The sequence below is a fragment of the Pezoporus wallicus genome, unplaced genomic scaffold (assembly GCF_028554395.1).
Source record: "Pezoporus wallicus isolate ANWC-B61680 ecotype Strahan unplaced genomic scaffold, APGP_CSIRO_Pwel_v1 contig_11546, whole genome shotgun sequence".
Lineage (NCBI taxonomy): Eukaryota > Metazoa > Chordata > Aves > Psittaciformes > Psittacidae > Pezoporus > Pezoporus wallicus.
In genome coordinates, this window is record NW_026639324.1 from 378,177 (window position 1) to 403,565 (window position 25,389).

A 25,389-nucleotide genomic window follows, 5' to 3' on the forward strand; every position below is an offset into this window, starting at 1 on the left:
TGGTGAAGGGCGCTGGCTGACAGCAGGATCCCAGCCTCAAAAACCCGGCGAGAGGAGGCTCCTGCCACGGGGAAGGGCTCGGGCTGCAGGAACAGAGGGAGGGAGGGTGGCACCATGAGGAAGAGCAGCTCATGCCCTGGCACCGCTACACATGGGAGGGACAAAGAAAGAGCAGTGCTGGATGCCAGCAGGGCAGAGGCTTCCCCTGTTCCCAGGGGACACAAACCAAACCAACAGCCGTAGAAACCAGCACAGATTTATCTTGAGACCACAACCCCTGAACGCATGGAGGCTGCTGAGCCCCTGGCACCAGCACCGGCACGGGGCTGCGGCAGAGGGAGGGCCCGGCCCCATGCACCCAAGCACTCAGTTGGGGGTCAGGAGCTGCTTGCGTTGCTGCTCCAGGAGGGCTTCCAAGCGCGTGGCTCGCTGCACGGCTGCCTGCAAGAGAGCAGGGAGAGCTCACAGCACCCAGGGCAGAGCCGCAGCACCCGGGGCAGAGCCAGCCCCACACTCACCTCGTACTGCCTTCGAAGGCTGCTCACGCTCTCCTCCTTCCTCAGCACCGCTGTCTTCACCCTGAGCAGAGGCACACAGAGGGGCTGAGGAGCCCAGCACCAAGCATGGGCTGGCCCCATGCCCCAGAAGGGTGATTCCAGCACTGGGGAGTGCAGTCCCTCTCCTCCAGGCGCTGCAGCAAGCCAAAGAGCAGCAGCTCCGGGGCTATTATACATTAGAAGCATCCTAACCCCCTTGGTGAGCACTGTGTAGTTTGGGATGGAGTCAGCTATAGGAAGAAGGGGATATCAGCCTCACAGGAGTGAGTTAACAGCACCACAGGGAGGGGATTTTAAGTTTCTTCCCATTTCTCAAGGCCACGGTTGCTGCCTCATGGGTGGACTCTTCCCCCCAGCTCCCAGAGCATCAGGCTTTGCTTCAACCTTTGCCAGGCTGTACACAAGGGACGGGAGCAGAAAGGGGATCCTTGTTATCTCACACTCAAGGTATGAGCCTGGCTCTCAGGCAGCGGGAATCCCTGAGCAGGATCCAGGAAAGCCAGCGAGCTCCATGTGCGCTCCAACAGCCTCCCTGCTCGAGCAGCTCTGCACAGACAGCGCAGGAGGGAGGGCTCTGCACCACGCAGGCACAGCTCCCGCAGGAGACATTGCACTTCCCCTTCCCATTCTCCTTTCACTTGCAAAATTCCTCCTCCACAGGCAGACACCAGGGAAGAGGAAGCCTTATGTCAGTGCCTGACACGGAGCCTGGCGCCCAGCACCATCTCCACACCGAGCACAGGATGGAGCCGAGCACCACAGCCAACAGCCCGCAGCCCCAGGGCACTTTGGGGGCACCCCTGAACCTCTGCGGTACCCACAGCAGAACCCTGCAGGAGCTGACCATGAGCCTGGCTGCTAAAGAACCACCCCAGAGCTGCGCCCCACTGGCCTCTCCCACAGGGGCCCCGCGCACTGCTCCAGCTGCTGTGGCCTCAGGCACGCGAGGGAGCAGCCCCGGGGCCAAGGCTGCCCCAGAGCAAGTCACAGGGGGCAGAGGATTCGGGGTGGCTGAGCCGGCAGCGCGGGTGAGGCCCTGCTGCCCATCCTGCCCTGAGGATGCAGCGCTGCAGGAGCTCTGCACCCGCAGCCCCAGCCAGGAGCCCAGCCTGGGCAGCCCCACCTCCTGTGAACCTCCTCCAGCTCTTTGTCCTTCTCCTGCTCCAGCCTGTCCAGCTCCAGGCGCTGCCGGGTTCTCATCTCCGCCATCTCCGCCTTGAGCCGCTTGTTCTCCTCCTCCAGCCCCACGAGCCTGTCGCTGAATTCCTGCCGGATCACCTCGGCCAGGCCGCCCCGCTCCTGGGCCAGCTCGTCCCGCAGCTGCAGCAGGGGCAGAGGGGGCATGGAGGCACCGAGGGGGCAATGCAGGGGACAGAGGCAGGCTCGGCTCCGCGCTCACCTTGCGGATCTCCTCCACCTCCTGCTCCTTGTGCTTCAGCAGCCCCTGCAGCCGGATGCTGTCCCCCTCCAGCTCTGCCAGCCGCCCCTTCAGCTCATTGCAGCGCTCCTGCAGCTTCCGCTCCGATCTCTCCAGCTCCTGGAGCTCCACCTCATACTTATCCCGGATCCTCTTAATCCTAATGGGAGGAAAACGCAGGCTCAGCCCGGTGCTGCCAGGAGCACCCCAGCCACCTCCATGGCTCACACCCCGAGCTCACCGGAGAGATGCTGCGGGGACAGCAGGGGAAGGGCTCCCCCCCACCCCGAGGAGCTGGGGCACGGAGCTGGGGCACGCAGGCTCCCTTCTCCCTCTCACCGGTTCTCTGCTGCCCTCTCACACTCCTCCCTGGCCAAGGACGTGTCGGCCTCCAGGCGCCGGATCACCAGCTCGATCTCTTTGTCCCTCTCCTTTTTCACCTCCTCCCGCAGCTCCCGCTCCCGGGAGAGCAGCCAGGCTTCCTGGGAACAGGGACGGCAGACGCTGCCTCTATCCCTCTCAGAGCCCAAGGGTGGCACTGCTGGAGAAGGGCAGCCCTTGCCGTTACCTCCTTCTTCACGTAGCTCGCCTCCCAGGCCTGCTTCTCCATCTCCAGCCGGTCCTTCAGCTCCTTCACTTCTGCCTACGGAGAGACAACAAGAGCTCAGCCTGGAGCAGCCCCAGCGCCATCCCGGTGTGGATGGGGGGGGCTCAGGGGTGCCAGCACGGGTCACCACAGCCCTGTGCTGGGGGTTGGACTGCTCACACCCAGGAAGAGCAAATCCAGGGCCCAGAGGTGAGGGGAAAACCAGACCTGGTGCCGCCTCTCCTGCTCCTCCTTCTCCTTGGCATACTCCTCCTTCAGCGCCCTGGTGAGGGCCGAGCTGCTGGCCTCCAGCTGCTGCCGCAGCTCCTCCACCTCTGCTCTCTGCCTGCCCACACACAGACACAGCTCCCAACATCTGCAGCTCCGACGCCTGCAGCAGCCCAGCCTCACAGCCCCCTCCTCAGGCTGCTCCCCATGGCCATCCTCAAGCCCAGCCCTCTTCCCACCAGGACAAACCCAGCTCTCTCCATCCCTCTCACCTGGCTGCTTGCTGGCTGAGCCGCTCCCTCTCCTCAGCCACCTCTGCATAGAGCCGGCGCCGCTGCTGCTGCAGGGCCTGCTCCTCCTGCTCCAGCTGCTGCTCACATCTGTGGGGCAGAGCAGCCTCAGGGGTGGGCCCGGCTTTGGGCATTCACTCGCTCCCCACCTTGCCCCATCCCATCCCTTCCACAGCCGACCAGGAGCTGCTCTGATGCTGGAGGATGCCCCTGGGTCCCACCTGGGGCTGCTGGGGAGAAAGGGGCTGCTCCCCTCGGGTATGAACTGCTGCCAACAGCAGGAGCACGGCTGCTGGAGCCCAGCAGCCCCAAGCCCCGCCGCAGGGACCCACCTCTGCCGGGCGCGCTCCCGCTCCCGCAGGCTCTCCTCCTCCTTCTCCCTCTCCAGCAGCCCCCGCAGCTCCTCTGCCTGCCGGCCGTAGCGCTGGGCCGCCCGCTGGTCCGACTGCAGCAGCTCGGCCTCGTGCAGCAGCTTCAGCTTCCGGATGTCCTGCTTGTGCTTGGCGATGAGCTTCTGGATCTCCGGCTCCAGCCCTGCGGCAGCGGGAGCCACGGTTACTGCTCAGGGCTGTCCCGAGCCCATCACCAGGGCCCTTGGCCAGCTGGGGAGCAGGCTGCGAGCATCAGCTCAGCAAAGAGGGGCTGGTGAAAGACGAGGATGGGCACGCGTGGGTTTCCCTTGCCCTCTGCAGGCACGGATGTGACTCCACTCCGGCAGCAGCCCCGCTCCAGCCAGCGAGGGAACGTGCTCGAACCTTTCACAGTGATCTCTTTGATCTTCTTGGTTTTCTCATCAATCCACTTCTCCCGCCGGATCTTCTCGGTTGCGCTCATCAGCTCCTTCAGCTTCTTGAGCTCCTGTTTGGAAGCACAGGAGAAAACATCAGTGAGAAGCTGGGGGAGGAGAGCCCGGCTAGCGAGGAGGAGGTTGCAGGCAGGAGCAGGCAGCCGGAGCCACGCAGAAGGGCCAGGCACGTTCTCCCAGTCCAGAGAAGCAGCCGTAAGCTCTCCCCGTGCCTTCTCCCGTCGTGGGACGGGGCTGCTGCTGCCACAGACCTTGGGCATGGGGGAAAAAGAGCAAAACCCCTGGGAAAGCAGAGGCTGGCCAAGGTATGAGAGCACCTACGGAGAGGAGAATGTGGGGCTGCTGACAGGCCCTGTGCGCAGGGCAGCCTGGCTGTGAGCAGACACAGGGTCACGGGTGAAGATGCTTTCTCCTCCAGCCTTCCCTCTCCCTGGCATGGAAGCCCCTCTGAGAGCGGAACAGACAGACAGGGACCCCCAACCCCATGGTACCACCACAGACCAAGCTCCTGCATGACCCAAAGGCTGCACTTCCTCCTCTGCCTGCATTTACCTCCTCAGCTCTCCTCTCCAGCAGAAAAGCTGGAGGAACACCCAAGCCCTGCTGCCCACAGAGCTCTTCCCCAATGCTCCCATCAGCAAAAGCCAGTCAAAGCACTCAACCACGTATTTCTGTGCTGGGGTTCCTAGTGAGGAAGGCCAATGGGAGCACCAGCCTGGCCGGAGACGGCTCTGTTTCAGCATGGGTAGGTGATGTCTGCACGCAGGACATGGGACACCCAGGAGCTCGTAACCTGGCCACGGTGCAGAGGAGCAGGAAATAGCAGGGGGGTGCCCATTAGGGGGAAAAAAGGGCAGGAAATGAGCACAGGAAGACTGGGACAGCCTGAAGGCAGCAGCTGAGCACGGGGCCTGAGGAGATGGGGCTCCTGCATGGACTGACCCTGCTGCTGAGTGCGGAGCTCCCAGCTCAGCCCTGCTGCCTGCAGGCACCTGCGGAGCTGGAGTGGGTCAGGGAGGGAGAGCAGAAGCACAAAACCACAGCAAAGACCACATTTACCTGGGAAAAGGGGCCCAAAGTGCGCCAGACCTGGGGAGAAAGAAAGGAGGGGATGGAGAGAGAAGGGGAACCACAGAGTCATGGGGGAGAGGGGAGATGGCGGAGAGGCAAAGCCAAGCAGCCAGGTGTATGAGAGAGCCACGGGCAGGGCGGATGAGGGGCAGGGAGCCCATGCATGGTCAGGAGCCTGCTCTGGTGACCAGGGGACCCTTACAGGAACAAACATCCCCACCATGCAGAGGAGGCAGGGAGCCACATGGCAGAGCCAGGAACAGGGACAATGAAGGGGCCACAGAGCAGAGAGGGGTCCTGGGCTGCTCCCAGCGCTGCTGCCCTGCTGTGAGTGGGAGTGAGAGGGAATGAGGCACCTCCTCAGCCCCACACAGGCTGCAGCAGCAAAACCAGCCCTGACTAGCTGTGGGAAGGGGGCCCTTCAGGCACCCAGCACACTGTGCTGGCTTCTAACCCCTGCCTGGGCTCAGCAGGGCCAAGTGAGCCCTGGCTGTGTTTGCACGAGTGTGTCTCTGAACAGGCTCAGACCAATGCAAACACTCCACAGCCCCGGGCATGAGCTCTGCTGCAAGGCCAAGAGGGAGCAGGCAGCAGAGCCAGGATGAGCCCAGGGCTGAGCTGGGAGCCGGAGGTGCTGCCTCCCTGCCAGGGCACAGGGCGAGCTGAGCTGTGTCTGTGGGAACTCTTTGCATGATCCCCAGCGTGGGAGCTGGTCAGGGAACAGCCCAGCAAACCCACAGAGCGCTGTGACTACTGCTTGTACATCCCATGTCCCCTTATCCCCATTTAGCTCCGAGAGCATCCCTGTTCCCAGCTGAGGAAGACGCAGACAGAGGTACAAATTCCTCTGGGGAATGGGGTTTGTGCCAGCGCCTGCTTCCACCCCTGCCAAAGTGAGGTGCCCTGAGCAACCCCCAGCCAGGAGGGAGCTCTGCCCACAGCAGGATGGGTGGGAAGGGTCTTCCCAAGCAGAGCCCCTGGGAGCCAGCACTGCCTCCCAGTCCCATGCGTCTGGCTCTGGGTGGCAGAAGACAGCAGCCTCCTGGGGGAGCCAAGGGAGAGCTCTGTGGGTGCCACAGACCTTCTGTGCACAGAGAAGGGCTCCCCAGAACAACAGGACCCCAACAAGGGGGGACAAACCCCACTTGAGCAAAACCAACTGACTCTGGCCATGGCACATCTCCTCTCCCTGCTCCCCCCCTTCCCCATCCCCTCACCAGCTCGTGCTGCTCCTGCATCTGGGTGATCTTCTTGCCGTACTTCTGGTCCACTTGTTTCAGCTCAGCTACCACGGCCTCACACTTCTCACTCAGCACCTTCTTATCTTCGATGAGCTGCCCGGGGGAAGAAAAGGCACCAGCAGGGGGGCAGGGTAGGAGCCACCTCAGCTTCTGGCTCCAGAAGTGCAACTCTGAGTAGGGATGAAGGATTACCTGGTCGATGAAGGCCAGGTGCCTCTGGATAGCTGCCTCATACTGTTCCCTCTGCAGCCTGAGCTGGTGGCCAAGATCCTTCTCGGTCTGTTTGACGTGCTGGACACTCAGTTCCCTCTGCTGAGCCTTTTGGATGTAAGGAAGGAAGAGCCACAAGATGTTAGAAGGAGACGTTACACCTACCCCACGTGCACAGAAGGTATCTCCTGAACCTGGAAGGCACTGCTGGGCCAGAACAAGGAGGAACGGAGCTAAATCAAAGTCTGGCACTCACACCTCCTGCCTGCTGTCAGCAGGAACTCCAAACCCCCAGGGGACAGAGGAGCAGGGAGCTCAGCCCAGGAGCACTGCACTGCTTCACTGGGGACACACGGGGTTAGCCCTGGTCTTGTGCTCTGAAGCAATACGTGCTGAGGGCTCCGAGGCCTCACTCCCAGGAAGCGAGCAGCCGGGGCTCACGCACCAGGGCGGTCTGCAGCAGGCTGATGGCTCGCTTCTTCTCCTCCACTTCCAGCTTCAGCCTCATGATGGAGCTGGTGACCTCCGTGGCAACAGCCGAAGCCTGCTCCAAGTGGGCCAGATCCTCCTCCGAGAGGAGACCCTGCCACAGCGAGCAAAGGGATTAAATCACGGTGGGCATCACCTGGAACCAGGACAAGGAGGCAGGAGATCCCCCCCCCGCCTGCCAACCAGGGTCCTGACCCCCATCCAACAGAGATGGGCTCGTGCTCCTGTGCTCACCTCCCGCTGCGTGGCAGAGGCAGCCGACCTGGGCCTCTCCTGCTCCGACTTCTCCATCTCATCCAGGAAGCTGATGATGCTTTGGAGCTTGGCCTCCGAGAGCAGGGCCCCATCCTCGGGGACCCCCGGGGAGTGGTTCAGCTTCCCAAACTTCTCCAGGTTATCCGCAGTCAGGGAATTGGAGCCGGGCTCCTGCTGGGCAGACACAGCTCCGAATGAGCGCCTGGGGGAAGGCTTGGCACAAGAGCTGCTGGCTCTTCCCAGTCCTCCCACTGCACCCCAGTAACCAGCCCTACCCCCTGTGCTAACCCCAGTCCCATCACAGCCCTCGCATGGGTTTGCTTCTCCTTGTAAAGACCCAAGCCCTGGCTGCACAAAACTCAACCCCTCCAGCACCTTCAACCCCCCCAGCACCTTCAAACCCCTCCAGCACCTTCAACCCCCCCAGCACCTTCAACCCCCCCAGCACCTTCAAACCCCCCCAGCACCTTCAACCCCCCCCAGCACCTTCAACCCCCCCCAGCACCTTCAAACCCCCCCAGCACCTTCAAACCCCCCCAGCACCTTCAACCCCCCCCAGCACCTTCAACCCCCCCCAGCACCTTCAACCCCCCCAGCACCTTCAAACCCCCCCAGCACCTTCAACCCCCCCCAGGACCTTCAAACCCCTCCAGCACCTTCAAACCCCCCCAGCACCTTCAAACCCCCCCAGCACCTTCAAACCCCTTCCAGCACCTTCAAACCCCTCCAGCACCTTCAACCCCCCCCTGCACCTTAAACCCCCCCAGCACCTTCAAACCCCCCAGCACCTTCAAACCCCCCAGCACCTTCAACCCCCCAGCACCTTCAAACCCCTCCAGCACCTTCAACCCCCCCAGCACCTTCAAACCCCTCCAGCACCTTCAACCCCCCCAGCACCTTCAACCCCCCCAGCACCTTCAAACCCCCCCAGCACCTTCAACCCCCCCAGCACCTTCAAACCCCTCCAGCACCTTCAACCCCCCCAGCACCTTCAACCCCCCCCAGCACCTTCAACCCCCCCCAGCACCTTCAAACCCCCCCAGCACCTTCAAACCCCCCCAGCACCTTCAAACCCCCCCAGCACCTTCAAACCCCCCCAGCACCTTCAAACCCCTCCAGCACCTTCAAACCCCTCCAGCACCTTCAAACCCCTCCAGCACCTTCAAACCCCTCCAGCACCTTCAAACCCCTCCAGCACCTTCAAACCCCTCCAGCACCTTCAAACCCCTCCAGCACCTTCAAACCCCCCAGCACCTTCAAACCCCCCCCCAGCACCTTCTCTGGTAGTGACCCCACTGTGTTTCTCCCCCTCCACCACACAGCAGTGCCGGAGGAGGCAGCCCATGGGGGAGCCTGCCCTCAGCAGGCAGCTGTTGGTGCCCAGGGGTGGATGTAACCAGGCTGAGCCCGCTGCTCACCCCATCTATCCAGGCATATCTGTCCTTCTTGAAGAGCTTCGGTGGGGGCAGCAGCTCAGGCTCTTCCTCCAACAGCCTGAGTGTGTCCAGCAGCTCATTGAGAGTGACTTTGGACTGAGACCTGCTGGCAGCAGTCACCGTCTCCAGGTCATCTCCACCCATCTCCCTGGAGCTCGCATCCTGGGGACAGGACACCACCTTGCAGTGAGTTTGCTGGACCTTTCTAGAAGTCAATGGAGGCTCCAAAGCTGCCCCAGCAGAAAGGCTCGTCCAGACCCACCTGCACCTTCTCCTCTGCCCCTGGATCCTGCGGGGGCACAGAGCCAGGGTCTGTGGGGCCGCTTTCTTCTGGCTCTGCAGCTCCTGGATGGAAATTGGCCCCTGCAGGAACCAGAGTGTTCTCAGGCCCTTGCAACACGCAGCCCCTTCAAAGCAGCTCCTGGAGAGCTGCTCCTCCATCCTCCTCTCCCCTCACATCACACACGGCTCCAGAGCATCCGAGACCTGCAGCAGGGACTCACCAGCATTGTTGGCTTTGGTGACACTGCTGGCTGGGCTGACGTTCCTTGCAGAAGCAGGCTTGGCTGCCTTCTTCTTTGCCACCCTTCTGCTCTCCTTCACCAGAGCAAGCTCTTCTTCTGCCAAGCACTTTGCATCCAAAGCCTTTTGGGCCCTTTTCTGGTGCAGCTCCTGCAGGGACACACAAGCCATCAGCGTCCTGCCCAGCCCACGCTGTGCTTTGACACGTACCTATAAGTGCTAGCAAGCGAGAAGCAACAACCCACCCGGCTGCTGTGAAGGGTTAACAAGGACAGCTCTATGGAAGGGAGAGCACAGGAACAACAGAAGAGCTCTGCTCTTCAGGGCTCTCAGGCTCCTGCCAGCTCCACATGTGCACAAGGGCTGCTCACATGCCCCTGCTCAGGGACCTCTCCTGCTCGGTGAGAGCCTCCACATCCCGAGGGCCAAGCACTGCACGGCCCAGCGCTGCCGCAGGGCCCCAGGGGCTGCCCCAGCCCAGCCTTGGGGAGTCCCTGCAGGCACAAGCACGTGTGTGCGAGGCTGCTGGAGCCCTCTGCTCTCCTCCAGCTGCTCGGCGGCTCCCCACGGCCCCACCGAAAGGCGATTCCATTTAGGGCAAAGAGAAACTGGGCTCTGAAACATCTTCAGCTGCACGAGGAGCCGACACGGAACAGCCCAAGGGCCGTGCCAGCCCCTCCTCTGCGCCCCAGCAGCACCAGCCCTTCCCTGCTGCAAGAGCACGGCGCAGATGGCGAGGGGCTCCCCGCCAAGAGCACGGAGCGGCCTCAGCCCACCCTGGAGGGACCCCGCTCCGGAGGGGCATCCCTTTCCCAGCTGCTCCAAGGGGCTGCAGTCCCAGTGTCCCCGTTCCACAGGGTCACCCTTTCCCCCAGAAGCTAGAGGGAAAGCAGCGCGCTGCGGATGAGCTGCCAAGGCTTGGCAGGAGCACGGCGAGGAGCTGCTCCACAGCACCTCCATCTCCACAGGGAGCACTCCATTCCCAAGGCTGGCCCTAATCCTGCTTTGTGCTAAGCGCACAGGGATGCAGGGCCGGGGCCCTCGCGCTGCCTCGCCAACAAACAGTGCCCTGCGGCCACGGGCTCCTCGCCTCGTCCCTACCTGGATGGCAGCACGGCGGGCCAGGCGCGCCTTCTCCTCTCGGATCTGCCGGCGCTCCTCGTCCTTCCTCTGCTGCAAATCCAGGATATTCCCTTCCTCCATGTGCTGCTGCCTTCCCTTCCAGAGAAGGGGGGCACAAACCGTTACCACCGCCCACAGCAGAGGAGCGGGGAAGGGCCCGATGCACCCGAGGTCACCCCACATCCAGGCTTCCCATCGCCACAGCCTTCCCCTCCACGCAGGTGAAGAACCCTCAGGAAAGCTTTGCTTTAGAGCAGCTTATTTTCTATAGATACTAAATGCAATTATTAGTCATCTGGGTCTGAAACTATGGAGGAGACAAGGCCTAAAAATAGACTCTCACATGCAAGAGCTACAGAACTTTTTCAGTATTGGGATAAATAATTAAACACAAAAAACACAAATAGCTGCGGATGAGGCGTCACTCCTGAAGGAGCCAACGGGTTCCTGGATCACTGGGATGAGCCCAGACAGGGCTTCCCTCCTCTGGCCACCCGAGGCAACGAGAGTTCAGCACATTTGGGCTGCTGGTGCCAAGCACCCGCCTGCTTGTGGCTGCGGGAGCTGCAGAACGGGGCCGTGTGGTGCTGAACCCGGCCTGAGCGACCCATGGAGCCAAACCCGGGCTGTGCCTTAAAGCACCAGCGCATCTCTGCAGGGACAGGACCCCCCTGGCTCTCTGGTCTGCGAGGGGCTGGCTACAGGCAAAGCCAAACCCCTCATCCGGATGGCTCAGGTCTCTGATGGAGGGACTGAGAGTCCCCAGCAGTGAGGCGAGGGGCACGGGTGTCAGCAGGGTCCATGCTGTACGGATCAGACAGGACTCACCTCCCTTTGGGAAGCCAGCAACCGCCCCAGCGCCGCGGCTGCCGCCCTGTGCCGCTGCGAGTGGCGCCGGTACCAGCGCTGGATGGTGACAGCGGCCAGGTTCACCTGCTCGATGAACCTGTGGGGAGGAGGAGGCTCAGCACAGCCCCACGTCCTGCTTGGCATCAGCCACCCATGCTGCTGCGGCACAGCGCGGCTGCTCACCCACAGCACCGGGACTTCTGCCCCAACAACACGGACTGACCTGGGGGAGGCAGGAATTGTGCCTTGGATGACAAGGCTCAACGAGCAGGGATGGGGAGGGGAAAGCAGCCCCTGCGTCTGCTCTCAGAGGGACCCTTCCTGAACCTGACGCCCCACAGGGCACGAACAAACCAGCTCCAGCTCCCCTGGGGCTTGCCCTCTGCCTGGCACCATCCTCCTGCCTGTTCCCAGGCCACGCGCCGGCTCTGCCTCACCTCTCTGCCTCCTCCTCGGTCACCTCCTTCCTCCGGGGCAGGCTGCTGCTGCTGCTGCTGCTGTTGTTGTTGTTGCGGGTCATGATGTTGTTGCTGGAGAAATTCTTCTGCGACTTCACGAAGCTGCTTTCCCCATCCTCGTTGGAGCTCGCTTTGACAACATTGCTACGGCAGAACACAAAGTGACTTGGCTCCATCCTGCCCCATCCCACGGCACACCTGCACGTGAGCGGGGGGGGACAGCGCAGCCTCCCAGCCAGGACCCCACCGCACTTACTTGAGGGAGCTGGGTGCCTGGTTGGAGCTCTTGGGCGCAGGGCCCTTCTCCGTGGTGGAGTAGTTGTTGTGCACCATGGTGGTGACACAGTTGCCCATCGCGCCCTTGTTGCTCCTGTTGTGGAGAGCAGAAGAGGAGTTTGGACTTGCCGGATCCGAAGGGAACATCATGCACTAGCAATGGATGCTCCCTCCACTGTAACCCCCAACCCACCCGTGACCATCTGGGGCATCTCCCAGGGTGAGGAGCAGGCTCCCCAGGGCTCACTGCTTGGTAGCCGTTACCTGATGCCCGGACAGACACAGCCCAAGCGGACCTAAGAGCCAGCTCTTTGGGCTGTTTCACACACAGCCTTGGCTCAAGTCTCCTGGCCCCGAAGGGTCCCTCTCTTACCTGTTGTTTGCAGTGAAGTTGGCTGCCAGGAGCATGGTGGCCTCTTTCCTCTTCATGCCTGCTGGTGGCTCAATGCTGCGGGCACCGGAGGGGCCTGGGAACGCTCGTGGTTGATCATCCTGCATGCAGCCAGCAGGAGGTAAGTGCAGGCAAAGCACCAGCCCCATGTCCTGAAACACTTCCTCCCTCACAGCCCACTTTCTCCCCACAAAAGAAACCTCCATTCCAAGCACAGCAGCCTCGAGGCTTTGCCGCCCTCTGCCAGAAGCATGGAGGTGATGGGACAAAGGCCCTGGGGCAGAGCAAGGCCAGCACAGGCTGGAGCACTTTGGCCATTCAAACAGTGCCAGCTTTGAGTGCAGGCTGAGGAAGGAGCAGCCTGGCCACCACGGATGGACCACCCTATCCTTGGGTCTAGGGAAACCCTCCCACTCCTCCACCAAACCAAACCAAAGCAAAGCAGCTCCCAGGTGAGCAGAGCTGCTGCAGCCACCGTCCTCACCAAGATGTTCCACGTGGTTCTCTTCTCCGGGCAGGTTTTGCTCACGCTCGACCCTTTCCTTCTGCCCCCAGAACTGCCCTCGAGGAAAGTCAGGAAGTCTCCTGCCTGCTCGGAGCTTCAGCACGAAGCCAGGGAAGGCAGAGAGGAGAGAACACGTGTTCTGCAGTGAATGCTGCATGCAGACAAGCAGCAACAGGACGGGGCTCTCATCCTGCACAAGGCTCTCATCCTGCACGGGGTCACCCGCCGGTACCTGCGCGCGCTGTTCACCCGCTGGTTGACCTGCGTGGTGCTGTTGGACCTCCGGAGGTTGTTCATTGCCCGGGACCCTGCATCTTCCTGCGGAGGAGAGAGCTGAGCTCAGCAGCCCCGCTGCGAGTCGGGCATCCTGAAACGGCGCTGGGGTAGCGCTGCCCTTCGCGCAGCCCCGACACGATGCTCTGGTACCCCCAACCTCAGCCGGAGGCAGAGAGCAAGGCCACCTCGCTCCCTCGCGGGGAGCCTGCAGCATCCCCCAGAAGAGGCCAGGAACATGGGAATCCCCAGAAGGAAATCAGTGCAGGGAGGTGAAAGGCAAAGGGAAAAGAGTGAAGCCTGATGCTTCCCTACTTGCTCTTTTGCACGCATTAAATCACTGAGAAGAGACCCAACGAGCAGCTTATTGTTGAGGGTGACCAGATCTGGGGAGAGCACAGCACCGCAGCACCCGGAGCCTGGAGCAGCCCAGTTCTCCCCTCCCAAAGCTCTCCACGAACACACGGATGTGCTACACGCTTCCAGGACCCCCCCCACTGCCACCTCCCAGCCCCGGCTCAGCCCAGCGGCAGGCAGAGCAGCACCCATGGAGGCAGCCGGGGCCCGTGCTGCGGGGGGATGAAGGCCTCACCGGAGCGTTCCTCTTGGCTTTGCTGTCGGCAGTGACCGAGATGGAGCGCGCCATGGGCTTGGCCGGGGACGCGCTGCCGGGACGCCGCGACACCGGCGCGGGGAAGCCGGTGAGGCTCAGATCCACGCCGGCAGCACCAGCGCCCTGGCAGGAGGAGCTGCTGCGAGCGCTCTTCATGCTCCGGCAGGAGGAAGGAGCCCTGGAAGCAAAGCACAGAGGCAGGAGTGAAGGTGTGGGGCGAGCACCCAGCCCCGCTCCCCGCTGCCGTAACTGCTTCCAAAGGGGACAGAACACCTCCCTCTGCGTTCCCACTCGCCAGAGAGCCCCGAGCACAGGCCTGAGGAGGCTCCTGATGAGCTCCGCACCGCTCTGACCCGCACCCGCCTGTCCCTGGGCCAGCAGGATGAGTACAAGGACAAAAGCCGCGCTGCCCACCCCGGGCTCCTTCACTCCATCCAGAGCACGGCTGCAGGAGGATGAGTCCAGAGCATCCTCTCCTGCTTAAGGCCGGGCTCAGCTGCCCCAGTGCCCTGCACCGCGCAGGGATGCTGGGCAAGCATCGTCCTGGGGGCTCCTTCCCGCACCGAACGCTCCGAGCCTCTGCACGAAGCCGTCCAGAAGCAGCCATAGGGAGAGCCGAGCCCTCCCCAGCTCCGCCCGCAGCACGCTCACGGCTTCACCCCATTGCCCCCCTCCGACCAGCGGCCGTCCCCGTCCCCGTCCCCATCCCCATCCCCTCCGGATGCTGCCAGCGGAGTCCCCCCCCCGCCTCGGCGGCCCTGGCAATGCCGCGGGCTCCAGCAACGCCGGTAAACAAAAGGCTCCCGATGCAAACCGCCGGCACAGAGGGCTCCAGCGCAGAGCCCAGCCCCGGGCACCCGGGACCCCAAGGATCCAGGCCCAAGCCGAGGCCCCCACAGCCCCCACGACCCCCAGCGCCCCGGCCGCACACAGCAGAGGCCCCACGGCCGAGGGGCTCCAGGCAGCGAAGAGGACCCGGAGGAGGAGGAGGGCCCGGAGCCGGAGCCGGAGCCGCACCCGAGGCTCGCCCGCTCCCGGCCCCCGCCGTACCCGGAGCCCCCGCTCAGAGCAGGCCCCGGCCCCTCACCCGCTCCTGCCGCTGCCACGCGCCCCGCCCCGGCCACTGAGGGGCGGTGGAGGGAGGAGGCAGCCAATGGGAAGAAAGGGGCGGGGCGAAAAGGAGAGTGGGGATAGGCTGAGAAGGAAAAAGGGGCGGGAGGAGGGTGGGGCGATGAGGCGTGGCCTGAAGGAGGGAAGCGTGGCCTAGCAAGAGCGAGCCAATGTGATTAGGCGAGGGGCGGAGCTTATGCGAGAAGGGCGGGGCTTGGGACGCGGCTTGCCCCTTGCTGCATGGGGCAGAGGCAGCTGTGGGGCAGGGGCCCCATGGGGCACAAGGAAGCTCAGGTCAGGCTGCAGCAACGGCGCAAGAAGTCACGAGCTCCCAGAGCCAAGTGTGGGGTTTATTGGTGGGTCCCGGCCCCACTGCATCGGTGCCTTAAGCCCCCCCCCAAGTGAGCCCCAGTGGGCTCTGGCACATCTCCAGCCCAGTGCCAGCACCGTTCCCCTCTGCCAGCCCAAAACGGGGGCTTTTGGCAACAAAAGCAGCTCAAGAAACGTTACAACCTGCCCACGGTGGCCAGAGCTCACCGTGTGTCCCCCCAGCAGCGCCCTTCCCTCGTCCCGGTGGACAGGGCACATGGGGCTGCTCTTTGCTTCTCCCCAGGGTGCCACAGCAGAATCTGGGGGGATCGAGCCCCCTTCCCACCAAGCCCATAGGGCTATGGCACAACAGCCCCCGCAGGGAGGGAGGGCAAAGCCCCCGCAGCCCCCCGGGAGCCCCACAGCAGCTACATGTTGAGGAAGGCGAAGGCCGACGGCTGCTGCTCACCCTCCGTGTCCATGTGGGGCTGGGACGGTGCCCGCGGCTCTGGCAGGGGAGAGTCCTGGCGCAGCACGGCACCGGGAGGAGCCACCAGGTCCATGCCAGCAAAGAGGGACAGGCTGCGGGACAGTGCAGGGGCACCCGCTGCATCCCCCAGCACCCTGCTCACCGCCTCCTGCCCGCAGGGACCGGCTGGCACCGCGGCACCGGGCTGCCCAAGGGTCTCTGCTTCCACCCCTGGCTCCTGGCTGCAGGCACCGGGCAGTGGGGCTGCGCTCAGCGGGGTGAGGATGCTCTCACCGGGCAGCGGGGGGATGTCCAGTAGCAGGTCCCCGGGGCACGGGGCTGAGCCCGGGGGGAGGCCAGAAGGCTCCGAGTCCGGGTGGGTGCCCTTTGGGGAGGGGTGGCCCCTGCAGAGAGCCTCGAACTGCCGCAGGATCTGCAAGGAGAAGAGTGGGAGGGGTTGGAATGAGAACGGCATCGGGAGGAGGACACAGCCCAGCCCTTTCCCACTAGGGGCTGCCCTGGGGTCCAGACCTGGCTCTTGAGGATCACATCCTCCAGGCTCCCTGCTCCTGGGAGAGAGGGACAATGCCCACCCCCCTGGCACACACATGGAGCCCTTCCCAAGGGCTGGGTGTCTCCAAGGATGGGAAAGCCACTGCCTGGAAACTGCCCTGGGGAGGGGACATGGGGACACCCCAAGAGTCACCTTTGTTGCTCGGTTGGCGACAGGGCCGGGGCTGCCCTGGCTGAGCTGCTGCAGCTGCTGCCGCGTCACGGCGAAGATCTGGTCCAGGGAGAGCAGGTCCGAGCACATGAGGGAGGAGATGGCAGCCATGGACCTCTGCAGGAGGAGAGAGCGCGGCTGAGCCGGGACGGGCAGCACCGGGCACCCCGCAGGCAGCACCGGGCACCCCGCAGGCAGTGGGGGGGCACAGAGGGGCCGCGCCGCGCTCACCATGCGGACGCTGTCACTGGGGTCCTGCAGCGCCCGGCTCAGCAGCTCCAGCACCACCTCGCAGTTCAGCAGCCCGCATCTGGCCATGGGATAGGGGTTACGGCAGCACTGGGACCCCCCCGCCCCACCCGCCCCTGCATTTCAGCCCCAAGGTCCATGTGAAGGCAGCCAAGGGGGTGAGCACCCCGCAGTGCTCCCCACCCAGCCCCATAGCACCCATGGGGCACTCGGGGCACTTACTCCTTGACGAAGTGCTGTGCTTCCTCCCTGGTGAGGAAGACCCTGGCTCCGCGGGTCAGTGCTGACACCAGGCTCACCTCCCGCACGCAGTCACCCAGGCTGTCAGCGTCCACCCTGCACCAGGACATGCCTTGGTGGGGACAGGAGCCAGCCCTGGGGTTCCAGTGCAGACCCCCCCACACACACACCCTCCTGCAGGCTGGGAACCCCCCCAACACCCCCCCTGCCCCTTGCTCTGCACATCCCAGGAGGAACAGACCAGAGCCTCTGGATTAACGGTGTGGAAAACGAGGGGGCACCGCTCCTGGGGATGAGGGGAGCACCCCGGAGGGCCCCAGGGGAAGGGGACCCCCGAGGCCCCGCTCCCACCTCTCGGCCGCCTGGCTCAGCTCCCGGCTGGCTCCGCAGTGGCTGTCGCTGCCCGATTTGCTGCAGGAGTCCGAGGTGCGGCTCAGGTCCCCGATGCCCTGCGAGGAGTCCTGGGAGCTGTGCCCGCTGTCTGCCTCCTCCCAGCCTCCTCCGGCCAGCCCCGGCTGGTGCCTCACTGCAGGGACACAGCGGGGACACGATGACAGCCCCACACAGGGAACCCCCCTCCCCACCAAGCCCCCCAGGACCTACCCCGGGTGCCGTGCGCTGCGGTGGCTGCTGGTGGCTTCCCGGCCGTGGCGGGGCTCCGGGGCGGTGACGGGGCTCTCACGGGCTCGTAGGTGTCCTCGTGGAGGTCCCCGTGGCGTGGCCGGTGCCCCCCCGGGGACGGGAGCACAGCGTGGGCCACAGCCTCGGCCGCGCGCTGGATGGTGCTGAGCAGGGCTTCCCCTGGGGAACCTGGGCACAGCCAAGCCTTGAGGTGATTCCCAGGAGAGCCCCAGGGCACCCAGTACCCTGCAGGGGACAGTGGGGACTCCCCGCAGAGAGGAGCACCCCTGGCACAGAGCAGACGTGTGGCTGGGTATGGAAGGGTGAGGAAACCTGGAAGCTACCGGGATGGGCCCCAGGGACGGGCCGGCCTCCCAGCACCCTGTCACACACCCCCCCCCAGCAGGGAATGACACAGCAGAGCCACCCATGAACACCCACTGACAACCAGTAACCATGCAGGTGTCACCGGATGCTGGGAGCCTGCTCTGTGCCCAGGCAGGACCCAGGGCTGCAGCAGGGACCGAGCAGGGGACTCACACGGGGCAGCACCAGGACTCACCAGAGCTTCTCTCAGTGCTGTAGCCAAATCCCTGCAAGGAGCCGCAGGGGCCGGAGCTGGAGCCCATGCCTGGGGGAGCCATAAAGCACAAACAGGGTCACCCTCCACTGCTGCTCCCACCTTTGGAAGTGTAGGGGAGGAGCTGGGTGCAGGGCAGTGCCCCTTTGCTCCCTCAGAGCTATGGGATATCCCCACATGAGGGGGCCCACAGTGGGGCAGGGGAAGCAGCCAAGTGCCCAGCACCAGGGCTGGAGCACGCTGCCCTCACCGCACCCTGTCCTCACCCCTACAGCCCCCCTGGCCGGGGGACCCTCTGCACACCCGCAGCTCCAGCCAAAGGGACCGTGCCCATGGCGGTGACAGGGCCGCGGGGCTGCACTCACCCGCGGGAGGCAGGGGACGGGCAGAGGGGGCAGCGGGCGGGGGCAGCGGCGCATCCGAAAACAGGAGCGTGGCCAAGTCCTGCCGGGAGAGAGCAGCGAGGGCTGGGGAGCAGCAGGGAGCCCTGCGTGGGGTCTGGGGGCAGAGCCGCCCTGCAGCCCCGCACAGAGCCCGGGCAGCGGGGCTGACGCTCACCTGCGCGGCCACACGGACCTTCTGGTTCAAGCTGTTGCCGTGCAGGGGGTCTGGGGGCCCAGTGAACACTGCAAGGACCGAGGCGGGGAGCGCTGGGGGGGGTGACCCGGCTCCAAGCCCGGGGCAGGACCCCGGCCCCGGCCAGAGCTCAGCCTCCCTCCGGGCCCCGTTACCTGCGGCCTCCCGGATGAAGCAGGCGCTGCCCTTCAGCTGCAGCAGGAACTGCGGGGAGCCCTGGGCGCAGGTGTGCAGCAGGAGCTTCAGCACCTGCGGGCGGAGCGGGGGTCACGGCTGCCCCGGCAGGGCCCAGCACCCAGCGCCGGGGCTCCGCACCCCCGTACCTTCAGCTTGACGTGGCAGGAGCCGCTCTGCAGCCGGCCCAGCAGGAACTCCAGCAGGCACTGGCTGCTGCCGGCCGACTCGTGCGAGATCTCTGCGGCCCGGTGAAGGATCCTGCTCCCCACGCCTGGCACCGCGGCCCCTTCCCCGCCTGACACCGGCTCTAAGACCCCCGCTCCCCCGCTCCCGGGACCCCCCGCCCGGCCATGGAAGGATACTGGCGATCTCCTCGAACAGGTACCCGGGGCAGGGCGCGTCGTCGTCCGCGGTGCCCCTGAGCAGCAGCGGCAGCTGCGGGACAAGCCAATCGGGAGGGGCTCGGGGGTCGGGGCCGCGTTTGGCCAATCCGCGCTTACGAAGAGCCGATCTGTCCAACCCGAGAAGGGCGAGAGGACGACCTTCCTCCAGCACACAATCAGAGATCCAGCGCTCTTTGATTGGCGCACCATTCTCCTATCAGCGAGCCGGAGGGGCGGGCGTTCGTCGCTTCCCAATCAGAGCGCTCATCGCCGTGACGAGCAGTTCAGGCAGCCAATCGCTGCTGTACCACTATGGCGGCGCCCAGGCCGTGAGGCGGCAGCAGCCATGTCGGGCCAGGGCGTGTGGCTGCGGGCGCGGGCGCGGCTGCGGCGCTTCCCGGCGCTGCTGTCGGGCTGCGGGGAGCAGGTGGGGCCGCGGCGGGGGGACCGGGACCGGTCACGGTGAGGGGGGCTCGGTGGGAGCCGCTCCGTGTCGTTCCCTGCAGGCAGCTGCCTACGGGCGGTGCGTGGCGGCGGCGGCGGCGGGGCCGGCGGAGCTGCGGCGGGACTCGTGTCTGGAGGAGTTCCGGGCGCTGCGGGACTGCTTCGCGCGGGCGGTGGGTCCCGACCCGTCCCGGTCCCGCTGCGGGGCCTCGGCCCGCTCTGAACCGCGGCTCTTTGCAGGCGAAGGCGACGCCGAAGTGAGGCGGTGCCGGCCCCGGCGCCCCCCCAGCCGCGCACCGGAGACAAACCCGGCCCGGGGCGTCCGGCACCGGAGCTGCCGGAGGGGACCGAGACCCGGGCGGGAGCTGCCGCTTCCCGGAGCCCCTTCGGCCTCTCCTCGCTCTCCATCCCGTGGTCCAGCCCCGTTTCCGGCTCCGGGGGAGCTCCTGCTTCTCTCAACAGCGAAACGTCCTCAAAGCATAAACCCGGCCTGCGGCTGCAGCCGCTGGTTTCTATTTAATAAGAGAATGTAAATCAAAATGCTTCAGCTGATTTTATTATTACTGGCTCAGCCTCCCTCCACCCCCCCAGCATTCCATCCCATACAAGCCGGTCCTGGTAGCTCCCGCTGCCTTCCCGCCCGGCTTGGGATGCCCATGGGAATGTCGGGAGCATCTTTGGTCCTTTGTGTGCACGCAGAGGCTTCACGCCAACACACACGGGCAGGGGTGACCCTCACTCTGCCCACACGTAAGAAGGGGCCGATCCGGATCCAGCTCCCCATGGAGCGGCACTGGATGCCGGCTGCGTTGCTTGTGCTTTGGGCCAGCGTCATGGAGGAGCAACTTTGTACCACGGGGACAGCCCTGAGGGTTAAGGCCACGAGAGTCACTGGGAAGCAGCTGGGGAGGGCCCCCCCCCCCCATTCTGTGGCTGTTGCCCTGTGGCTCCGTGTTGTTTTAATGGGAAATTAAGACAAGATCCTTCCAGCAACAGGCACGTGGCAGCGGCATTCCCGAGTGCCGTGCGTCCATAACCACCCATCCCGGCTCCGTGCGCTCCCATGGGACGCAAACGCATCGAGGCGACCGGACCCAGGACACTTTGAGATGCAGCTATAAAAACCAGCACAGTGATGAGGTCTGTAGGCTCCAGGCTGGGAAGTTTCAGCCGTTCCGGGGAGAGCTTTGGGATTTGATCTCTTACATTCACAAGTCAGGATGTGAAAACAAACCAAACAAACCCCCCCCCACCAAAGGGATGAAGTGCTGTGAGCCTGAACCCAACCGGGGCTCCCAGAGCAGCTCTTCCCTTCCTGGCTCCTCAAACACATTTCCAGGGGCAGAGCACTGACATCCATGGATGGTAAACACAGGGGAGGGGCTGGAAGAATGCACAAAACACACTGTGCTGCAGAGAGAAGAGGTAGGTAGGCTTGAGCTGAGCCCCGTGGCTGCCCTTCCAAACCATTTGTTCTCAAATGAGTCATTTCTTGCAGAAAAAGGAAGGGGGAGCAGGAATGTGCAGCCCCCGGGCTGAGCTTCCTAATGCACTTTGGACAGGAGAAGTCAAGCTTGAGAGCAGAGTTGAGCATCTGGGGACGGGGGAGAGCAAAGCTCCGGGTTATTGCTAGTGTGTGGCCCCCAACCGAGTCCCTGGGAGAACAGGCAGCACAACAGCAGTGGTTGTGCCCATTTAAGGCAGCGTTCCTACTAAACCGGGTTCCTAAACCACAACTATGTCCTACACATGCAGGATTAACAGCTCCCGTTTGAGGAGAAACACCAAGGCAATTGGCTGAGCTGGTCCTCACCTTGGGGCTTGGTGCTTCTCTGTCCCCAGGAGGAGCAATCCCCTGGTTCCCCTCCTCCGGCAGCCCCTGCACTCTGCCCCACAGCCTCGGTGACAGAGCCCAAGCAGGCAGGGGAACCTCATGGATGCCACCTCGGTAATGAAAGGGGAGTTGGGAGCTGGACGGAGAAGGCAATTCGATATGGAGGAGATGCTGAGAAGGTCCTTGAGGGCTGGCAGGGAACCGAGGCGGACAGCAGCCTCTGAAAGGCAGCAGAGAGCAGCTTTGCTTTCACGGCTGCCACCTCCTCAGCTGCCCGCAGGAACACACAGGGAGGTGCCACCAAGAAGCCCCCGTGCTCCCAGCTCCGAGGAGACCCCATGGGCTGCATCCAGCAAAGAGACCAAACCCCATCCGGTCCCCTTGAGCCCCCCCCTCACGCAGTGTCCGGCCCCGGCACCTGCCTGATCTGGCGGCTGTGCAGGACCTGCGGAGCCCCCTCCACGTGCAGCCGCGTCTCCAGCGCGCTCCGCAGGTCGTTCACCTTCACATCGGGCAGCGGGTTCAGGCCGATCAAGACCCCGGCGCCCCGCGCAGCCTCCCCGTCCTCCTCCTCCTCGGGAGGCAGCAGCTCCCGCCTCCGCCGCCGCAGGTCCAGGTCCGCCTGCAGCTTCAGGTCCCGGTTGGGTTTGATGTCGTGGTCCAGCCTCTGCTCCCCCTGGGCAGCTCCTTGCTCTGCCTTTGGGGCGGGAGCGTTCTCAAGGGCTGGTTTCTTCTCCCCATCGTTTGAGCCTCCTCCATCCCCGTGCCTCTGCTTGCTCCGCAGCCCATCCTGCGGGTCCTGGGCCACATCCACCACGTTATCCCGAGGAGCTTCTTCCTTCGTGTCCCCTTTGCCAGCTGGGTCCTGCTGCCGCCTGCCACCGCCCTCAGCTCCCTCAGTGCGTGCAGCTCTCGGATGTTCCCGTAGGTGCTGCTCGCTCTCTGCCACATTCCTCTTGCTGGAGGAGTCCAGCACAACTGCCAGGTCCTTGGGCTCCACCTGACTCAGTGCTTTGGCTCTAAGGTCTCTTCCTGAGTCTCCTTCCAGACTCTTTCCTGCTGCTCCCTGAACTCTGGCAGCCCCGAGCTGTTCTCTTTGGATGGGAGCTGTCGCTACTTCCACGGCTTTCAGGGAATTATTCTTGCTGTGGATGTCTCTTGCAGCTTTGGCTTCGTGTTCTCCTCCCAGACCCTCCACCAACGGCTTCTTTTCTGGGTGGCTTCTGGCTGCTGGAACGTGTTGGACGTCCTTGTGCAGGGCATCCCTGTTCTCCATGGGATTTTTAGCACCTCTGTCCTCCTGAGGCAGCACCTTCCGCTCCTTGGGAGGGACCTCTGGAATGTCACGGCTCCTCCCAGCCTCCTCCTGCTTCCCTGCAGTCCCCCTGCGCTGCTCAGTGGAGTCAGGCTCCCTGGCCGGGCCCAGCGCTGGCTGCTCCGGCAGCTTCTTGCTCAGCACCTTTGCAGCAGGTTCCTGCTTGACCCCGAGGCCCTCGTCCTCCCTGCTCCTGGAGAGGGGCACAGCGGGCTCCTGCTGTGCCTCCGCTGCGGAATGAAAGGACACGTCAGAGCTTTATCTCCCCAGTGTGAGATTCCCGTCTCCTGCCACAACGGGGCAGGAGAAGAGGTCACACCATCAATGGCCATGTGGGAGGAGGAGGGGAGCGGGGGGGAAGTGTGCAGAGGGGTTGGGAACCCCACCACAGGCACAGGAGTGGCTTTTGCATGACTCTGCCATGTGCCAAAGGGATTGGGATTTCTCTTGGTCAGCTTGCCTACAAGAAAGCTGGAGAGGGGCTTTGGACAAGGGCCTGTAGGGACAGGCCAAGGGGAATGGCTTTAACCTGCCAGAGGGCAGACTGAGATGAGCTCTTAGGCAGAAGCTCTTCCCTGTGAGGGTGCTGAGGCGCTGGCACAGGGTGCCCAGAGAAGCTGTGGCTGCCCCATCCCTGGCAGTGCTCAAGGCCAGGTTGGACACAGGGGCTTGGAGCAAGCTGCTCCAGTGGAAGAGGTCCCTGCCCATGGCAGCAGTTGGAGCTGGAGGAGCTTTAAGCTCCCTTCAACACAAACCAGGCTGGGATTCTATGATGTTACAGCTGCTTTGAGCAGGGATCCACCCATGGAGGGGTTGTGTTCTTTGACAATGTCCTCACCTTGCTTTGGCTTCTCCTCTCCTCCCTCCTCCTGCCTTTGCTGGTGGATCTCCTTGTGCTGCTCCTCAATCACAGCCAGCAGCTTTGCCTGGTGGTCAAGCAGCTGCTTGTGCTGTACCTGCTGTTCTTTGATCACCTGCAGGAGCACAGCGTGGTCAAGCAGCTTTGCCTGCCCAGCATCTAGAAAAGGAGGGGAGAAAGACATAAAGCAAACATCACGACCCAAACCCCTCTGCAGTCACCTCTCAGTGTCAGCAGAGGGCAAGGGCAGGATGGGCCCAGGAAGGAGGGAAGGATGCGGTGCCCGTGCTCAGGCCGGTTGAATCCACACGAAGGCAGCCCCACCGAGCCCATGCCACAGTCAAACCACGCTGCCTGTGCCACACAAGGGGAGGAAGTGCCGGATCGCCATCCCAGCGGAGCCACACGGGGCAGACAAGAGCACTCGGGGCTGAGCACAAGTGACTCACGGTGATTTAAGGAGCACATCACCCACAGGCTGTGAGTCCCCGGTCCGCAGGGAAGCGCTGCTGCCTGCGCTCCGCCTGGACACACACCCAGGCGATGGGATGGGATGGGATGGGATGGGATGGGATGGGATCCGGAGCTGTCGCTTGCCTCCCAGCCCAGCTTTCCTCCTGAACCCAAGGCGTTTCTAGGTTGGGAATCCTATCAAATTAACAGCCTCTAAAATGCCATTTAAATCAAAAAGCAATGCTGTGCAGGCCCGTACTTCTCCAGCACCTGTTGCCTCTCCCTATCCCACTGATCACCCCCAAAGTGATTACAAAGAAGTATTTCCAGCCCACACCAGGGCCCCTGGAATCCCCTCTCCGCTCTGTTGGGTTTCGAGGGGAATTTGGTCACTTCAAGAGAGCAATTGACTTCTGGAGATGTGTTTATTGTCTGCACTTTGCTCAGGGTAAACAAGGCAAACAGAAGGCATTCCTGCTATCCTGCTCCCGGAGCCTGCCAGGCCCGGCTCAGCATGGGAATGGTTGGGTTGAACACCCAGCAGGAAAAGGTTTAATCCCTGAGTCAAAGCGTTGCTGCCAAGAGCTCTGCAGACACGTGTACCTCCTGCGCTCGGGCAGCACACCTCTTCCCCACAGACAAGAGGTGATGCTCTCTCCTGCCTCCTCCTTTGATCCTGGGAAAACGGGCCTCAGCCAGCGCCCTGCCTGGATGGGAATGGGCACTCCTCATCCAACCCATCTGAACCCATTATAAACTCTTAAGTACCTGAGCTCCTGCGGCCCAGGGCAGCCACAGCAACAGTGGCCCCACTGGGGTAGCTGTCTGCAGAGCACCCACGGAGCAATGTGCCCTCTGCCTTGCTCCTGTGACACCTTCCCACCATTCCCAGCCTCTGGGTACAAAGCTTAGCATGGAGCAGAGGAAAAGAGGCTCAGGGCATGTCCTTCATGGGAGAGCATCCCCAGCAAGCCCCACACAGACCGAGATGGAAAACCCCACAGGAACTCAGGTGCCTTCAGCCCCCTCAAAACATGATGAGTCCTTGGAGTCCCTATCGCCACTAGCTTCTTACACTCAGTTTTTAATGTCCCACTGCAATACAGAACAGAAAGGGAAGTAGTGGAAACCCAAGAGGTAACCACCATAAAAGGAGAAGATCAGGACATGCCCCCCAGGAGCAGAGCCTGGCCCACGTGCTACAGCCTGCGCCTGTGGGGTGATGCTCAGCCCACTCCCCACTGTGCTGCCAGCTCCCTCCACTTCACACCAGCCAAACAGCTTCATTCCAGTCTCACTCATGCCGCTGAAGCCGGGAGCAGCCGGGCCCTGGAGCCAGCGTGACTCAGGGGCTGCCCCACGGGACACATCCCGCCGGATGCCACGCAGGAGGTGACTGCAGCCCGAAGCTATGCGCTGGCAGAGCCAAGAGCAGCGCCGGCTGGCACCGTG

The 25,389-nt window shown here is 63.6% G+C and overlaps 5 protein-coding genes across 9 annotated transcripts in view; 2 read left to right on the plus strand and 3 right to left on the minus strand.

Moving 5' to 3' along the window:
• Positions 1-25,389, plus strand: part of BAIAP2 (BAR/IMD domain containing adaptor protein 2) — a 140,662-nt gene that overhangs the window by 66,902 nt on the left and 48,371 nt on the right. The window lies entirely within an intron of this gene.
• On the minus strand, positions 347-13,769 carry CEP131 (centrosomal protein 131). Of its 5 annotated transcripts, none has more exons than XM_057414233.1 (26): positions 13,574-13,769; positions 12,941-13,026; positions 12,688-12,802; positions 12,186-12,304; positions 11,793-11,906; positions 11,516-11,680; positions 11,058-11,175; positions 10,209-10,325; positions 9,089-9,257; positions 8,848-8,948; positions 8,568-8,747; positions 7,129-7,320; positions 6,851-6,988; positions 6,388-6,513; positions 6,172-6,288; positions 4,943-4,972; positions 3,834-3,936; positions 3,411-3,612; positions 3,061-3,168; positions 2,789-2,906; positions 2,543-2,617; positions 2,314-2,456; positions 1,957-2,134; positions 1,681-1,877; positions 519-579; positions 347-441 (listed from the first exon to the last, which is right to left on the minus strand). In XM_057414233.1, the coding sequence occupies exons 1-26, from the start codon at positions 13,748-13,750 to the stop codon at positions 367-369; spliced, it is 3,324 nt and encodes a 1,107-aa protein (XP_057270216.1). In that variant the 5' UTR covers positions 13,751-13,769; the 3' UTR covers positions 347-366. The 5 variants fall into 5 exon arrangements, with proteins under 5 accessions (XP_057270216.1, XP_057270215.1, XP_057270212.1 ...); XM_057414232.1 differs by having other exon boundaries at positions 7,129-7,323; XM_057414229.1 differs by having other exon boundaries at positions 7,129-7,362.
• On the minus strand, positions 15,278-19,242 carry TEPSIN (TEPSIN adaptor related protein complex 4 accessory protein). The gene is made up of 13 exons (XM_057414260.1): positions 19,150-19,242; positions 19,012-19,084; positions 18,796-18,887; positions 18,628-18,721; positions 18,455-18,522; positions 18,262-18,340; positions 17,879-17,947; positions 17,299-17,505; positions 17,047-17,221; positions 16,678-16,791; positions 16,438-16,516; positions 16,189-16,323; positions 15,278-15,915 (listed from the first exon to the last, which is right to left on the minus strand). Exons 1-13 carry the CDS (start codon positions 19,240-19,242, stop codon positions 15,442-15,444), a joined length of 1,752 nt encoding a protein of 583 aa, XP_057270243.1. The 3' UTR covers positions 15,278-15,441.
• NDUFAF8 (NADH:ubiquinone oxidoreductase complex assembly factor 8) lies at positions 19,346-19,777 on the plus strand. Its single transcript, XM_057414257.1, has 3 exons — positions 19,346-19,459; positions 19,539-19,649; positions 19,717-19,777. The coding sequence occupies exons 1-3, from the start codon at positions 19,379-19,381 to the stop codon at positions 19,735-19,737; spliced, it is 213 nt and encodes a 70-aa protein (XP_057270240.1). The 5' UTR covers positions 19,346-19,378; the 3' UTR covers positions 19,738-19,777.
• SLC38A10 (solute carrier family 38 member 10) overlaps positions 21,704-25,389 on the minus strand; it is a 32,540-nt gene continuing 28,854 nt past the window's right edge. The window contains exons 15-16 of the mRNA XM_057414262.1: positions 23,464-23,643; positions 21,704-22,855 (exon numbers count right to left, since the gene is read on the minus strand). Coding sequence (XP_057270245.1) covers positions 21,705-22,855; positions 23,464-23,643 — 1,331 coding nt within the window. The 3' untranslated portion in view covers position 21,704. The remainder of the gene's footprint in view (positions 22,856-23,463; positions 23,644-25,389) is intronic.

Coding starts and splice junctions, on each gene's coding strand:
- NDUFAF8 (XM_057414257.1), top strand. CDS start 19,379: ATGTCGGGCCAGGGCGTGTGGCTGCGGGCGCGGGCGCGGCTGCGGCGC. Junction 19,460..19,538: donor TGTCGGGCTGCGGGGAGCAG/GTGGGGCCGCGG, acceptor CGTTCCCTGCAG/GCAGCTGCCTACGGGCGGTG. Junction 19,650..19,716: donor GGGACTGCTTCGCGCGGGCG/GTGGGTCCCGAC, acceptor GGCTCTTTGCAG/GCGAAGGCGACGCCGAAGTG.
- CEP131 (XM_057414229.1), bottom strand. CDS start 13,750: ATGAAGAGCGCTCGCAGCAGCTCCTCCTGCCAGGGCGCTGGTGCTGCC. Junction 11,176..11,515: donor ACCGAGGAGGAGGCAGAGAG/GTGAGGCAGAGC, acceptor TCCTCCCCACAG/GTTCATCGAGCAGGTGAACC. Junction 6,514..6,850: donor GCCTGCTGCAGACCGCCCTG/GTGCGTGAGCCC, acceptor TACATCCAAAAG/GCTCAGCAGAGGGAACTGAG.
- TEPSIN (XM_057414260.1), bottom strand. CDS start 19,242: ATGGTGCGCCAATCAAAGAGCGCTGGATCTCTGATTGTGTGCTGGAGG. Junction 19,085..19,149: donor GTTGGACAGATCGGCTCTTC/GTAAGCGCGGAT, acceptor CTTGTCCCGCAG/CTGCCGCTGCTGCTCAGGGG. Junction 17,506..17,878: donor CAGCACTGAGAGAAGCTCTG/GTGAGTCCTGGT, acceptor GGCTGTGCCCAG/GTTCCCCAGGGGAAGCCCTG.